Source organism: Apis cerana, linkage group LG11, assembly GCF_029169275.1.
Source record: "Apis cerana isolate GH-2021 linkage group LG11, AcerK_1.0, whole genome shotgun sequence".
Lineage (NCBI taxonomy): Eukaryota > Metazoa > Arthropoda > Insecta > Hymenoptera > Apidae > Apis > Apis cerana.
Window position 1 is genome coordinate 14,532,296 of NC_083862.1, and position 13,996 is coordinate 14,546,291.

At 29.1% G+C, this 13,996-nt stretch overlaps 4 protein-coding genes across 10 annotated transcripts in view; 3 read left to right on the forward strand and 1 right to left on the reverse strand.

Moving 5' to 3' along the window:
• Positions 1-4,370, forward strand: part of LOC107995998 (neuroligin-4, Y-linked) — a 7,677-nt gene extending 3,307 nt beyond the window's left edge. For 3 of the 5 annotated variants that reach the window (XM_062082288.1, XM_062082289.1, XM_017053841.3), the window contains exons 3-9: positions 13-1,168; positions 1,235-1,425; positions 1,498-1,684; positions 1,753-1,858; positions 1,964-2,159; positions 2,257-2,372; positions 2,805-4,370. In XM_062082288.1, coding sequence (XP_061938272.1) covers positions 13-1,168; positions 1,235-1,425; positions 1,498-1,684; positions 1,753-1,858; positions 1,964-2,159; positions 2,257-2,372; positions 2,805-3,180 — 2,328 coding nt within the window. In that variant the 3' untranslated portion in view covers positions 3,181-4,370. Of the gene's footprint in view, positions 1-12; positions 1,169-1,234; positions 1,426-1,497; positions 1,685-1,752; positions 1,859-1,963; positions 2,160-2,256; positions 2,383-2,549; positions 2,579-2,804 lie in introns of all 5 variants that reach the window. The other 2 variants (XM_017053842.3, XM_017053843.3) reach the window with 2 other exon arrangements.
• Positions 4,182-8,514, forward strand: LOC107995740 (uncharacterized). Of its 2 annotated transcripts, XM_062082299.1 has the most exons (11): positions 4,182-4,296; positions 4,399-5,679; positions 5,862-6,021; positions 6,076-6,194; positions 6,269-6,427; positions 6,530-6,768; positions 6,849-7,013; positions 7,087-7,193; positions 7,266-7,422; positions 7,488-7,803; positions 7,922-8,514. In XM_062082299.1, the coding sequence occupies exons 3-11, from the start codon at positions 5,862-5,864 to the stop codon at positions 8,204-8,206; spliced, it is 1,707 nt and encodes a 568-aa protein (XP_061938283.1). In that variant the 5' UTR covers positions 4,182-4,296; positions 4,399-5,679; the 3' UTR covers positions 8,207-8,514. The 2 variants fall into 2 exon arrangements, with proteins under 2 accessions (XP_061938283.1, XP_061938284.1); XM_062082300.1 differs by lacking the exons at positions 4,182-4,296; positions 4,399-5,679; positions 6,269-6,427 and having other exon boundaries at positions 5,893-6,194.
• Positions 4,267-5,697, forward strand: LOC133666885 (armadillo repeat-containing protein 3-like). Its single transcript, XM_062081103.1, has 5 exons — positions 4,267-4,296; positions 4,399-4,661; positions 4,765-5,092; positions 5,213-5,380; positions 5,476-5,697. Exons 1-5 carry the CDS (start codon positions 4,267-4,269, stop codon positions 5,695-5,697), a joined length of 1,011 nt encoding a protein of 336 aa, XP_061937087.1.
• LOC107995973 (protein eiger) lies at positions 7,842-13,111 on the reverse strand. 2 transcript variants are annotated; one of them, XM_017053789.3, is made up of 5 exons: positions 12,834-13,111; positions 11,046-12,639; positions 9,668-10,281; positions 9,083-9,542; positions 7,842-8,748 (listed from the first exon to the last, which is right to left on the reverse strand). In XM_017053789.3, the coding sequence occupies exons 2-5, from the start codon at positions 11,409-11,411 to the stop codon at positions 8,563-8,565; spliced, it is 1,626 nt and encodes a 541-aa protein (XP_016909278.2). In that variant the 5' UTR covers positions 11,412-12,639; positions 12,834-13,111; the 3' UTR covers positions 7,842-8,562. The 2 variants fall into 2 exon arrangements, with proteins under 2 accessions (XP_016909278.2, XP_016909277.2); XM_017053788.3 differs by having other exon boundaries at positions 11,025-12,639.
• Between the last annotated feature and the right edge of the window lie 885 nt (positions 13,112-13,996).

The following is a 13,996-nucleotide window of genomic DNA, read 5'->3' on the forward strand; positions in this document are numbered from 1 at the left end:
ATTATTTTAAAGGACACAACTTCAAGATTTCCTTTACCTGGAGTGTTAAGTGGTTGGCGAGAAGATCTTCAAGGAAGAGAGAGACCTGACTCTAAAAATCTACATAGAGATGTAACTGTGAGCACAAATTATGGACAAGTGCAAGGGTTTAAAGTTTATTTATATGATAGTCCTCAAGCAAGACATAGACCTTGGAATTTACCAGTTGAAAGAGTTACAAAGCATGTTAATGTATTCCTTGGTATTCCTTATGCTATGCCACCTACAAAGGAAGGACGTTTTAAACCACCTAGACCTCATAAAGGTTGGCAACTATTACAAGCTGTGGATTGGGGACCAGCTTGTCCTCAGCCTAGTGCATATACTGGTGCTACTAAAGGAATCCGAGATGTAGATGAAGATTGTTTATATTTGAATATTTTTACTCCATCAATTGATTCTGGTTTAGCTCAACCATACGCAGTTATGTTCTATATTCATGGTGGAGAATTTTCTCATGGAGCTAGCAATTTATTTCCAGCTCATATATTAGCTGCATTTTATAATGTAGTAGTTGTTTCTATTAACTATCGATTGGGAGTTTTAGGATTTTTAAGTACAGGAGATGAAAATAGTCCTGGAAATTATGGAATTTTGGATCAAGCTATGGCATTAAGATGGGTATATGATAATATCAAAGCTTTTAATGGTAACCCTGATGCAATAACTCTTTTTGGACCTGGTGCTGGAGCTGTAAGTGCAGGCTTATTAATGGTTGCACCCAAAACTAGAGAAATGGTATCAAAAGTAATAGCTCAATCAGGTTCTGCATTAGCAGACTGGGGAGTTATAATAGATAAATATAGGGCACAAAATACATCCAGAGTATATGCAGAAATGTTAGGCTGCAGCATAGAAAGCAGTTGGAAATTGGTGCAATGCTTGAAAAATGGTAGATCCTTTTTTGAATTGGGTAATTCTGAATTGAAGCCACATATTGGAATGTTTCCATGGGCACCAGTATTGGATACTAATTTTACAATACCTGATAATTGGTATGAAGATTGGAGAGCATCAGATTGGCGTTTTTTTATGGAAACACCTGAAGAAAGTATAAAGAATCATAGGTTTAGAAATAATTTAGCATATATGGCTGGTGTAACTACTCAGGAAGCAGCATATCTTATATGTATGTTTTTTTAAATTTTTATAATTTTATATATTTATAAATTAAAAAATATTTAATTTATTGCAGATAACAATGTCACATTGGCCAGAAATCAATATATTATAGATATAGAATTATTCGAACAAAAAATCTGGGAACTTGTTCTACAATATAATTATACTCTAAATTCTCAAGGAGTTTATGAAGCTATAAAATATATGTATACATATTGGCCAGATCCAAAAAATATTACACATATTCGTGATCAATATATTAATGTAAATTATTCAAAATATATACATATATACTTTGACTTTTATGATTATATATTTATAATGTTGCATTTTCAGCTTTTATCTGACTTTCATTATGTTGCTCCATTTGATAAAATGGCGAAATTGTTAATAGAAAAACACGTACCTACATATTTATATGTATTAAATACAACAGTGGAAGCATTAAGATTACCACAGTGGCGAAGTGTTCCTCACGATACTGAACTTCTTTGGCTAACAGGAGCGCCGTTTATGGATGTTGGTAAGTTTACGATAATTTAAAACTTTTCGTTAAAAATAATATAATAATCAAATTATTATATTATTTAGAATTTTTCCCTCAGAAGTGGAATTTAAAGAGAGATATGTGGACAGACAATGATCGGAATATGAGTCATTTTTTTATGCAGACATATTCAAATTTTGCAAAGTATGGGTAAGTTTTTAAATAACATAAAGTTAAGTTATTTTTAATTATTATATTCTTAAATATATATAAATATTCTTAAATGAATATTTCTTTTACTTTGTTGGATTTTAGAAATCCAACACCATCGCAAATTTTAGGATTACATTTTGATGTTGCTAAGCCTGGTCAATTACGATATTTAAATATCAATACTACTTTTAATAGTTCAATTTTATTGAACTATAGACAAACTGAAAGTGCCTTTTGGTCTATATATTTACCAACTGTTATCGGTCGTTTAGTACCTACATATCCTCCAGTTACTGAAGTAAGAATATTATATATATTCTTTTTTATATATAAATTTATAAGGAATAAGGAAATTCTTTTATTTATTTTCTCTCTTATTATTCTTATTATTACAGTATTGGTGGGAACCAAAACAACCATTGCAAATTGCTTTTTGGTCAGTTTCCACTGCCTGTCTGTTATTAATCGTGCTTTCCGTAGTATGTTGTATGCTTTGGCGCAATGCCAAAAGGTAAGAAAAGGTAAACAGAACCAACCCCATGATAGTATTTTTACTTTAATAATGCATGATGGGTGATGGTTCTGATTTAATAAAAAAATAAATATTTATTATAAAAAATAATATTCAAGATCAAAAATTAACATAACATATATATATTAATTCTATCTTTGCTTATAATTCATGCAGCAAGACAAAGGCTGCTAGATTATATGCAGGTAATACATAAATTTTTTATATTTCATTGCACAGCTTTAAATATTGAAAGGTCTTGTATTAAATAAGATAGATTAATTAATTATAGATTATGAATTAAAGAATTTTTCATTTTGATTTTATTATTAATTTAATTTATTTTTTACATTTTATTTATATTAGAATTAGTAAATAATCATATTTGAATTATATTTTTTTACTATATTTTTTTTGTATTCTTATGCTTAGACAATCTGACCACTACTATAGCGGAGACATCCTGATGGTACGAGACGATGAACCTTCGGAGGGAATCGAGAATATAACTCGTACTTCAAAGGAAAATATTCATGAATATCGTGATATGCCACCAATCAAATCTAGAATACCGCGACAAAATGAAATAAAGCTTCAAGAACGATTAGCACATAATCGAAAATTCAGTTCGACTCCATCGCTAAGAAGTAATTCTAATACTTCATTGAAAGATATGCGTTCGGAAGGATTTGTTACCAGTTCACCGAATGGACAACCTAAATTAAGCAAAGCTATGAGTCAGTCTTCGTTACCCAAAAGTAAAAGCAAGACACATTTAGTTCAAGGTATCCCGCAAACAGCTGTATAATATATTTTTAAAATATTTTTTATTACAGCTGTTTTATTTATTTTTCTAAAAAAAACTATAACAAATAAAAATTAAAAACAATATGTGTTCATGTATATACAAAATGTTTTTTAATATTACCATTTATGAAATATTAAAAAACACTTTGTACATAGAAAACTTGAAAGATTGTCATATTAATGATTTAAGATAATGTTATAAGATTTTGCTAAACATTTCATCCGTCCATAATAATATTAATATATTAATATAATACTGTATATATTGATAGACATGTTTTATACTTTTTTATGTTCATTTTTATCATTACAAAATAATATTATTTCTTGTTAGGCCTTATTGTTATTGAAAGATAATTTAATTCAAAAGAATATATCTATATATATCATAATAGATATGAAATTATAGAATACATATGCCACACAATATAGTAATATGTATTATGTAATAATAAATATTAATATAATTAAATTAAGATAAATTTAATAATTGTATAAGTTTAAAAAGTAAAATATTTTGTTCTTTTTATTACAAAAATGATAAGTATAATATATATTAATAATATATATATATATATATTTATATGTACACTCTTATACATGTTTATAGTATTACTAGAAGTCATATGTAATTTTTTAAATCGATCTCATTATTACCGCCGTTAAATTTCGATATTATAAAACTTTTAACATATTCTTAATATTCTACTATATCCAATTATAGAGATATATGTTGATATATATATATTTATATAAATATATATATGAAGATATATTTATATATATTTAAATCTATAAGATTTTTATTTTCTATGAGAAATGTTATTAATATGTACAATTATGATCGCATTTAAATTAAAAAGTATTTAATTGCATATTATTTTTAAAAATATCATATATAGTTAGATTAATATTTTTCCAAATACAAATACAAACAATGTTCGAATTTTTAATAATTAAAGTTAAAATGCAGCAACATTCATGTCATACATTTTATTCTCCAGATATTAAAAATGTCTATTATATAATTCTACAAATCATGATAACCATAAATAATATTCTAATGTTTAATGAAAGATAAAAAAACATGGGACCAAAACGTGTAACCGAACCAAAAGTAAGATTTAAAGAATAAAAAATATTTGTATTCCTTTTTCTGTAACATAAATTAAAATAAATTTTTTATAAATATTTATAAGTGTTGAAAATTTGTGTGTAGAAATATGTGTCCAAGGGAAAAGAACGAGTGGATCGTGAACAACAAACGAAAAATCAATTCGATCCTCTTTATTTAGAAGTCAAACATCTTGAAACAGCGATATTATTATTACAATGTGAAGAGAAACCTGTTTTGTTAGCTGCTGCGGCAGCTTTGTCAAAATTTGGCAGCAAATCTCAAGAAAATTTAGAAGTTTTATTCGATCTCGAAATTGTGAATAATATAATTCCATTAATTAAACACGAGGATTTATTTACTCGAAGGTTTATTTTAATATTTTAATAGAAATTATAATAATTATATTCATATTTAATAATAATTATATTCATATATATATACGATATAAAATTATGTAATAAAATATAGATTTGCCGCAAAATTGTTAGCCGAAATGATAGCTATTCCTAATGTTCGTAACTTCATCTTGGAGTCATCCGAATATTATATCCCATATTTTATCAAGGTTGTAATCCATGAAAATGATATCTTTCTGCACGAATTTTCATTGTTAATTCTAGCAGAAATAACTAAAGATATATTTGGAGTAGCACAATTGTTAAAACAAAGTTCAGATGTAGACTTCCTGTTCGAAAAACTTTACTCACCGGATCCTGACGTGAAGAAGAACACATTGCAAATTATATATAATCTTTTGCAAGATCCTTTAGGCGCAGAGAAAATCATTCAAACTAAGGTTCATTAGGATGAAAAGTTAAACGATATATTTTGTTAAATTTTTTCTGCATTTGTGATTGCAATTATAAAAATATTTGAGATAATATAAAAAATATTTGAGATAACGTGCAATTTTCAGGATTTTAATTTGGAACAAGTCTATGAGCTTTTTAATTCACCTTATAGTGAAATCCAAAAGCTTGCACTTGATGTAGTAACTGATTTAGTACGCAGAAATCAGGATGAACAGTTGCAAGAACACTTTCGACGTACTAAGGGTCTTGAGGCTCTATTGAAATTTTTGGATGTAAAAATTTTGGATAAAAAATATTCTTACAATGAGAAGAGAATTTTTCTATTAATATTATTTATAGAGATATATATTTATATATATTAATTTAGAACATTGAGTGGTTAGATCTTCATACGAATGCGCTTTGGATTCTTCGATTCGCCTGTGACAATCCCACTACAGTCGAACAATTCAATGATATTGGTGGTATCAAACAGATATTAAAGTATATAGAAGATACGTTACATTCGAAACTTTTCAAACAAGTTCTGGATATAGCTGTTTGTTTATCGCATACACCTAGGGGTAGAAAAGTAATGCATATAATCTAATGAATTTATTAGATCTAATTGAATTTTAATAATTATTTATATTTCTATTATTAATTCTAATTTTTTTATACAATTTTTATTGTAATTTTTTTCTATAAAAAGTTATGATTTTCAATACTTATTTAACCTAATACAAATTATAAATTTTTTTTCTTATTTGATAGATGCTGCACATGTATGGTATCGTCGATTATTTGTTACATACGTTATTTGGTAACGTGCAAGAAATGTACGAAACCAGTTGTCACGGTATCGGTATGATGGCTCTAAACAGTCAAGCATCTAAAGATTTAACTACAAGCAATTGCATAAAAAACATTCTAGGTAGATTCGATCGATCTTTTTAAAATCATGTAATGATTTGCGATATCATTTCAGATGTGCTGAAAGATGACAATTTAAACTGGTCTGCTAGACAAGCAGCTTTATTTGCTTTAAATCAATTAATGAAATGTGATATAAAGAATTGTGAAGATTTCTTAACTATTCAAGGACAGGTAACACGATTAGTCTAATTATCCATCGAGCAATTATTCTTTAACAAAGGATATCTTAAAAATATTATATTTAGAATTATTTGTTGTGGCTGATGAAACAAACAATAGGAAAAGTTCCAGTTGAAATTTTAGTTGATACTGTAGATTGCCTTATTTCAATAGCAAGAAATCAAGTATTGAGAGATATTATTATTAACACGGATATCATTGAGGCTATGTGTGCATCTTTTGAAGTATATTTTCTTTTTAATTTTAATTTTCTAAATTTTTACTAAAATCAATCAAATTACAAATTTTCAAATGAAAAACGAATTACCATTCGATTAATTTGATAGTTAACCTGTACATCGATGGATGATTTCAAAATCGCCTGCTGTAAAGCTCTATCCATGATGTGTCTAGAGGAGAAGGGAAGACAAGAATTTCTAAAGATCGAAGGTCCCAAAAGATTATATAATCTATTATGTGACATCAAATCGATTCCAATAAGAAACGCAGCTGCTCAATTGATTCAATTGTTATGCGCGGATCCGGTTCTAGCAAATGCTTTTGTTTCGGCTAGATTCTTGAATTAGTGAGGCTTAAAAAAAAAAATTATTTTATGACGAATAATACACGCAATAGTATTATTTACGAAAATAATAATAAATATAGCATGTTGAATAATCGAAGTACTGCGCGAATCGTTCCTTCTTGGGACATGTGCATAGAAGCCTTATTTGATTCACATCTGCCGATGAAATTCGCTTTTACTGGACGACTTTCATTGCACGATATCACTCAAGATGGATTTTACGTGCTTCGAAGAAATGTTTGCACGTACGATAATCTTAGAATTTATGGATATTTTTATTTTTTAATTTTTTTTTTAATTTCTTTTGATTTTTATCAGATTTCCTATATTGGATGATATCCTTCGATTCAAATTCTGTCCCCTGGAACCTATCTATGTAGTCAATTGCAGTGAACCAGAAGATTGTAATCAATTGAATTTGGAAGGTGAAAAATATTATTCATTTATGTATATTTTTTTTTCTTTTAATTAAAAATGATAAGATTGTTCTTTTGTAGAATCGAAAGAAACAATTAATCGTGGCGTTTTCTTGTCGACCGAAATAGCAAAGTTAACATTGGATACCAAGTTTGGTACTCTTCAGCGTGATACTTGTCTTTATAATTATGTAGAATTATTTAAATGCAAATTAATCGCTAATGAATCGAGAAACGTGTAAGAAAATTATTCTAATTTTTTCATTTATGCAACTTCCATAATCATACTATTTTTCAATATAGAGTGTCAAAAACAACAAAAGGATTTATAAATATCAATTATGTAGTCTCTCGTGCTCAGATGTTAGCTAAATTTGTTTCTCAACAAATGTCAGGACCAGATCCTCTTATTACATGCGTGGATCACCAATTAGAGATTCATTTGAAAGAGATCAAAGATACCATAGAAACTAGTGTAATACCGTTGGGAATGTTACGAGTTGGTTCTTATTTCGAAAGAGCATTGCTTTTCAAAGTGATCGCCGATAGAATACATTTACCTGCTGCCTTGGTGCGAGGAGAATATGGTAAAGCTTGGATCGAAATTGCTGTACCGCAGGTAGAGGATATTGGATTTTTCTAATTTTTCTTCATCAATTTAGATATTAGATTTTTATTATTCGTTAACACTTCAATTCTTATAAATTAAATTTCTTAATTTAGAATAATTTTATTAGGTGAGAGTTCCAGTGGAAGAAAATAAATTTCATGCTTATATAGATAGAGATACAACCTGTCCAGAAATTGTTACGATTTATCAACCTCTGCAACAATATCAACATAAATACATAGATTCGAATCTAATCTTCGAAGATCGTGCTTCATCAATTTTTCCAACAAAGCTGCTGAAACCGAACTTCATTGTCGATCTGATGGATTGCCCTGGAGACTTGATTCCAATTGACAGTCAACGAGCCAAAAAATACCGCGAAAAAAAATTAATCTGCGATATTACATGTTAAAACAAGTGTTACATCTCAAAATTTATTTCATCGATATTTTAGTGTAACTTTACTTCCATTTGCACTCTCACTTTCTTTGGATTCTGTTAAAAATCTACGGCTTAAAAAAGTGTTTATATTAATAAACTATAGGAATTTTATTTACAATGGCAATATGCATTTATGGATAGAAATAGAATCGATTGGTCTTTAATTAATGAAATTGACCAACGTCTATCTTTATCGAGTCAACAACGATTAAAGTGACGACTTTAATGTTATTGTTGCATCATTGAATGTTTAATAAATTATTTTTTACGATAGTAAGACTTTGTTTCTTTTTTAATTTGTTCCAGATAAATACGTATTGAAACTGATTAGTTCAAATGCTTTCCCAGTTCTCCAAGTTTCACTAATCCAAAGAAACTGTTCTCCTTATCGAAAATAGCGAATCTCGGTGAGCTGGCTTCCTTGAAAATTAAAACGTCTTCTTTTCTAAGAAGTGTCACTTGAGCTGAGAAACAAGTTTGGCTAATGTTGCGCGCATGGCCCGAATTGTCGATCTAAAATCATTAATAATAATCATTTCGTTTTATCATTATTTATAATGTAAAAGTTTCCATTTTATTCTATATTCATTCATTTTTTGTATAATAAAAAAAAATGAAAACAAGCTTGACCAATGAATAGTATTCTTTTATCTGGTCTCAGAAAAATTACTGTTATCTTAATTTTTTTTTAGGTTAGTTAGGTTAGTTATTTATATCATTAAATGAAACAAAATTAAGAAACGTGATAACGTTCTATTGTATATATTTATCAAATTTCTTTTTTTGCTCTTCTGATTTTGATATCAAACCATTTATTTTTCAAACATTAACATTATTATTATCTTACCATGCATTGAAGAATAGGTTGATTGTTCACTTGAAGATGAAATCCAATTTCATCGTGATCGTCATTGTAATGAATCTGCGCATAAACTAAATACAATCCTGGTTCATAAATGGTAACACTCCCATCGTTGGACATTTTGAAATAGTCATTCATGCCAAGATTATTCACCCAATCGCTTGGTTTCCATGCTTTAAACATGCTATTTCCATGACGAATTCTTCCATTTCCAGCATAAATATCTTTCTCTGAATATCCATTTTTATTTCCATCGTAATGGACCGCGATCACTTTTCGAGAATGGCTCGTATTTTTTCGAAATTTGCGTGGAATTTTTTTAATGCGGTTCGTTGCAACTTGTATGTTAGACTCGTTATGAGGTATCGAAGAAGATGCCTCGGTGTTATCCAAAGACGAGTGAATATAATATTTCTTTGGAGGATGCCTACTGGATACAACAGACCTGCGAGAAACAATGAAATGGAAATGCTCAAGTTTTTCTTACGTTCTCTCAAGTGTATTTAAAAGATCCTGGTATTTTTTTTTCAATGTCAATATAACATATGATACAAAATATTAACAACTAACATATTTTGCTCGTCCTGGGCAGATTTTTCCTTTGACATCTCTCGAGAAGTGGAATCAGAAGCAATTGTTCTTTTGGTATGATTTTTAAACAAATGTCTGTTAACGAGTAATCTCTTGGAACTATAATTCTTTTGATCAATCGATCGTTTACGTTTTAAGGTTATTTTCCAATCCAATAAAAAGTCTTTCGTGTTATCATTAATGTCTGACACATCTCGTTTTCGCTTAGTATCATTCTTATGATTCTCCATTTCCCCTTCCAAGTTATTCTTATCCCGACTGCGGTCTCGATTCGAGTTATCATGATTTTTCTTCGATTCTTCGCTTTGTTTGGCCCCGACCTTACGCGCTGTTGGTATTAATTTCATTAACGTTTTATCTGCAATAGGAGGATCCGGCGGAGAAGGTACTGGAGCGATTGTCGACGAGGAATCAGGGAAATCGGATGGTCTGGCGCCAAATATCGGAGTATAATCTTGTAAAGAAAACGTATCCTCGTCATAGTTGGAATTGTAATCTGTCTTATCGATATTTACTTCCTCTGCATTGTCGTCGTCGTCGTCATCGTCATCATCGTTATCATCATCATCATCGTTGAATTCTTCTGTATATAACTATAAACAAAAAAAAAAAAATTATTGTCAGCATCCACGTGCTGTTATTTCTTTTTATTCCAATTTGCTTGTAAACATTTGCTACACATTTACAAAAGGAAAAAAAAGATAAGATAAGTTTCTTGAAGAATAAAGAACGCAATAAAGAAAAAAGAAAGTCAATAATACTTAACATAATAGAATCTTGAAAATTGTATATAATTAGATTGTTTAATTATCACGCAATACACATAGTTAATTTGTATGCATCAAATTTTATAAATGATGATTACGCGATGCGTTACGTAAGTAATTGCGCGAGAATCGAATTCTAAGTATTGAATTATATATTTATGTTATTAAATTTTTTATAAAATTATTCTTACAATTAAATATAATGCAGATCGTCGAACTATTTTATGCTCGCACGTTTACATGTAAACACGTGGCCTGTTTGTTTTTATCTTGTGACTTTAAGTTTCATTCAAGACCGATAACCCGATTTTTTTTTTTTTTTTTTTATAATAGAAGAAAGTCAATATTAGTATTGGAATTTAACAAACGTACGTTAAAAATATCTTTGTTTGTTTTTAAGAAGAATCGTTAGAAACCTTGAAAAGAAAAGAGAGAGAAAAAAAAGAAATAGTATATTGTTCTTTGAAATTTTAATCTTGTATTATTCATAAATTAACATGTTTTTATTTTTCAGTTTAAAAGAATAAAAAAGAAAAAATTTTGACATGATGATCGATTTACATACTCACTAGTGAATAAAAAAGCATCACCTGTTCTTCAAAAGCTTTGACTTCGTCGAGTAGATCTTCTTCTAAAATACGATGTTTCAAACTGTCCACACTTCGTTTCAAATCTTCAATCTCTCGTGCATTGATCAAAGAATAACGAAACTCCCAACATTCAAGACCCAAGCAAAGAAATGCAATTAAGAGTGCCGTCACGCTTAGAATCGTATTTCTGTTTGGTCGAAAACGTTGTTTATTGTAGCCTTGTTCAAGGTCAGATTGAGAGATACTCAAATTCTCTCTGGAGAAGCTAAGAAATGATCGTGTTTCCTCCTTCATGTGTACATCGTTCATTAATTTTTGCTTTATTTTTGCAACTTTTGACTTTTCTTCAGGGAAAACAGAGGTCATTGTGACAAAAAAAAAACTAACGATATTTAAATATTAAATATTTAGAAATGTCTAAATCACACTGCACTTTATAAAACACTATTAATATTGTGTTTTTCTTTTCTTTTCTTCTTATCCTTTTTGTTTAATTCAAAAAATATTAAAATATTCATCCAAAGAGAGAAATAGCATCCATTTTTCTTCGATATATATAATATTTTCTCGATTCACATTACATGTGAATCTTTGATATACGTTAAACTCACATTTCGTTGCATTATTTTTTTAAAATAACACTTTCATATTTTCTTCCTTTTCAACTTATTGTTCACTTTAATTGAAACAAACGCAGCAAAAGTCACAAATTGATTAAATTCCAAACATGAACAGCATTTATCAAATCCGTCGAGATAATAATTCCAATATTTCTTCTTCTTTTTTCTTTTTTAACTTTTATTTTTAAATCGAACAATCAATAAACCATCTAATTTCACGTTTTTAAAAATTTATAATAATCTACGATGTTAAGTGGCTCGAATATTTCAGTTCTAGCCCTCTTTAAAACCTGTCCAACGGGTTTTTTCCCCTTCCGATTAGAACAGCGAACAAAACCACAGGCGAAAGTGATCAAGATTCGTCCCTTTGGTCCTTTATCTCCGCCCACTAGCTTTTCGTCTCCTCCTCCTTTTGCTCCTTGTCTTTCTTTATCCTTTTCTTCTCTATAAGAGATAACTCTTCGACAACATTTGTTATTTTTCTATTTAATTGATCCTCATAATTTCATTGTTCTTTAACTTTTCCACTTTTCGATTTCTTGGTGGTTCATTCTTTTTTCTTTCTTCTTTTTACGTTTAATATCTTTTGTAACGATAAAATATCAACGATATAAAACAATGCTGGAATAATTTAGAGTAAATGATAACTTGCTCTATCGTTGTTGTTGATTTTCCAATAAATCTAATTTGTTCATCACTGGGATGGAAAAATTTAAAGTTTACTCAGTGAAGAGTAGACACAGATAAAGAAGGAACGACCATCGTGTTTGACAGACTCGACCGTACTGGGTAAAAGGAGCGGAAAGCATTTGAGTTTATTGCAGCAATACCTCTAGATCTCAGTGGCGTAGATCAGTAATATAGAGACGCAGCTTTCGTCTCTAATCTCATTTTTCATATTAAAATATTATATCATGCATTATTGCATGATCATGCAAATATCATATCATTATTGTTGCTTTTCCCATTTATAACTATAAATCAAGAATATAATTATTAAATATTATCTAATTAAATAAATATCAAATTTAATTCTAATTCTAAATCGTTATTTATTCAAAATCTTGTCAAGGATAACGATATTTGACGAAATCTTGTTACAACAATTTATAATATGTTAATCTTCGATCATCAGTAAAAAAAATAATCGATCAAACCGGAAACGTACCATCAACAATTTCATGTATAGATATACATATATTACAATGTGTCATCGATATTTTCTGCGATATGTTTCTCTTGAATTTACAATGATATTTTTTTATGCGACGCACATGTTCTACGAAAAAAGTCTTCGGTGTGGAATTTTATCGTCGCCAACGAGCCTTCGACTTTATTCTTCCAACCCAGGCATCTCCGATTCCGACCTCTTTCGTCGCCCTAGGAATATCGAATTCGATACTCAGTAGCTCTAAGAATCGCTTTATCCTGCGAAACAATGTCGTGAGAATGAAACGAAAGAATTCGTTCAAGAAGCACAGATCTCAATTCTTCATTTAAACGAAGATTATTAACAATTCAAGTAGTGTTCCAATATAGCAATAAATAATGGATATAAAAAGATCTATTAAATCAGGCTGGTTAACGAATACATTATTACAATATATACGAATATATATGAATATTCATTTCTCTTTAAAAAAAAAAATTATCTCATTACAGTTTCATTTTACGTTGTTTGATAAGAACGTTATTAGAAATTCCGCCAGTGTTTCATGTTTATAAATCAAATTTTAGATTATATCGAATATTCGTTTTTAAAAGAAAACTATCTCGTTACATTTCACGATGATTTAGAGAAAGAAAAAAATGGGACAGTTTCATGTTACGTTATTGATAATAATGTTATCAGAAATTCCACCAGCGACGATCCTAATTAATCATCGCGGAATGCACATGTGTTCCTAATGTGCAATTGAGTCGATCCGTGTAGGAAGATGACAAAATTTGAGGTATCTGGATCAATTTACTGATGAGTCGAAGCGTACCGTTCGTGGCCTGCCTATTATTTAATTTATCCTTTCTTCTCGTTTAATAGCTGCCTACTCGCTGTTTCCATGACTTTCTTACGTACTGATCGTAAGATCTAACTTACAGAAGAAAAATTTAATTTGTAGAGAGTATTTTAAAAACGTAACGAAAGAAAAAAAAAATTACTCGTCGTATCATTATTTTATTTTATTATATAGGAGGTAATTTATTTTGTACTCACTGTTAAAGAATCAATGACCTCTACTTCCGGTATTAACGAGGTATCACATACACGATATATTACAACGACGTCAATTGTTTTCTCACATGTGCAACGAGATTGTTGTTAGTAAGCTGCTC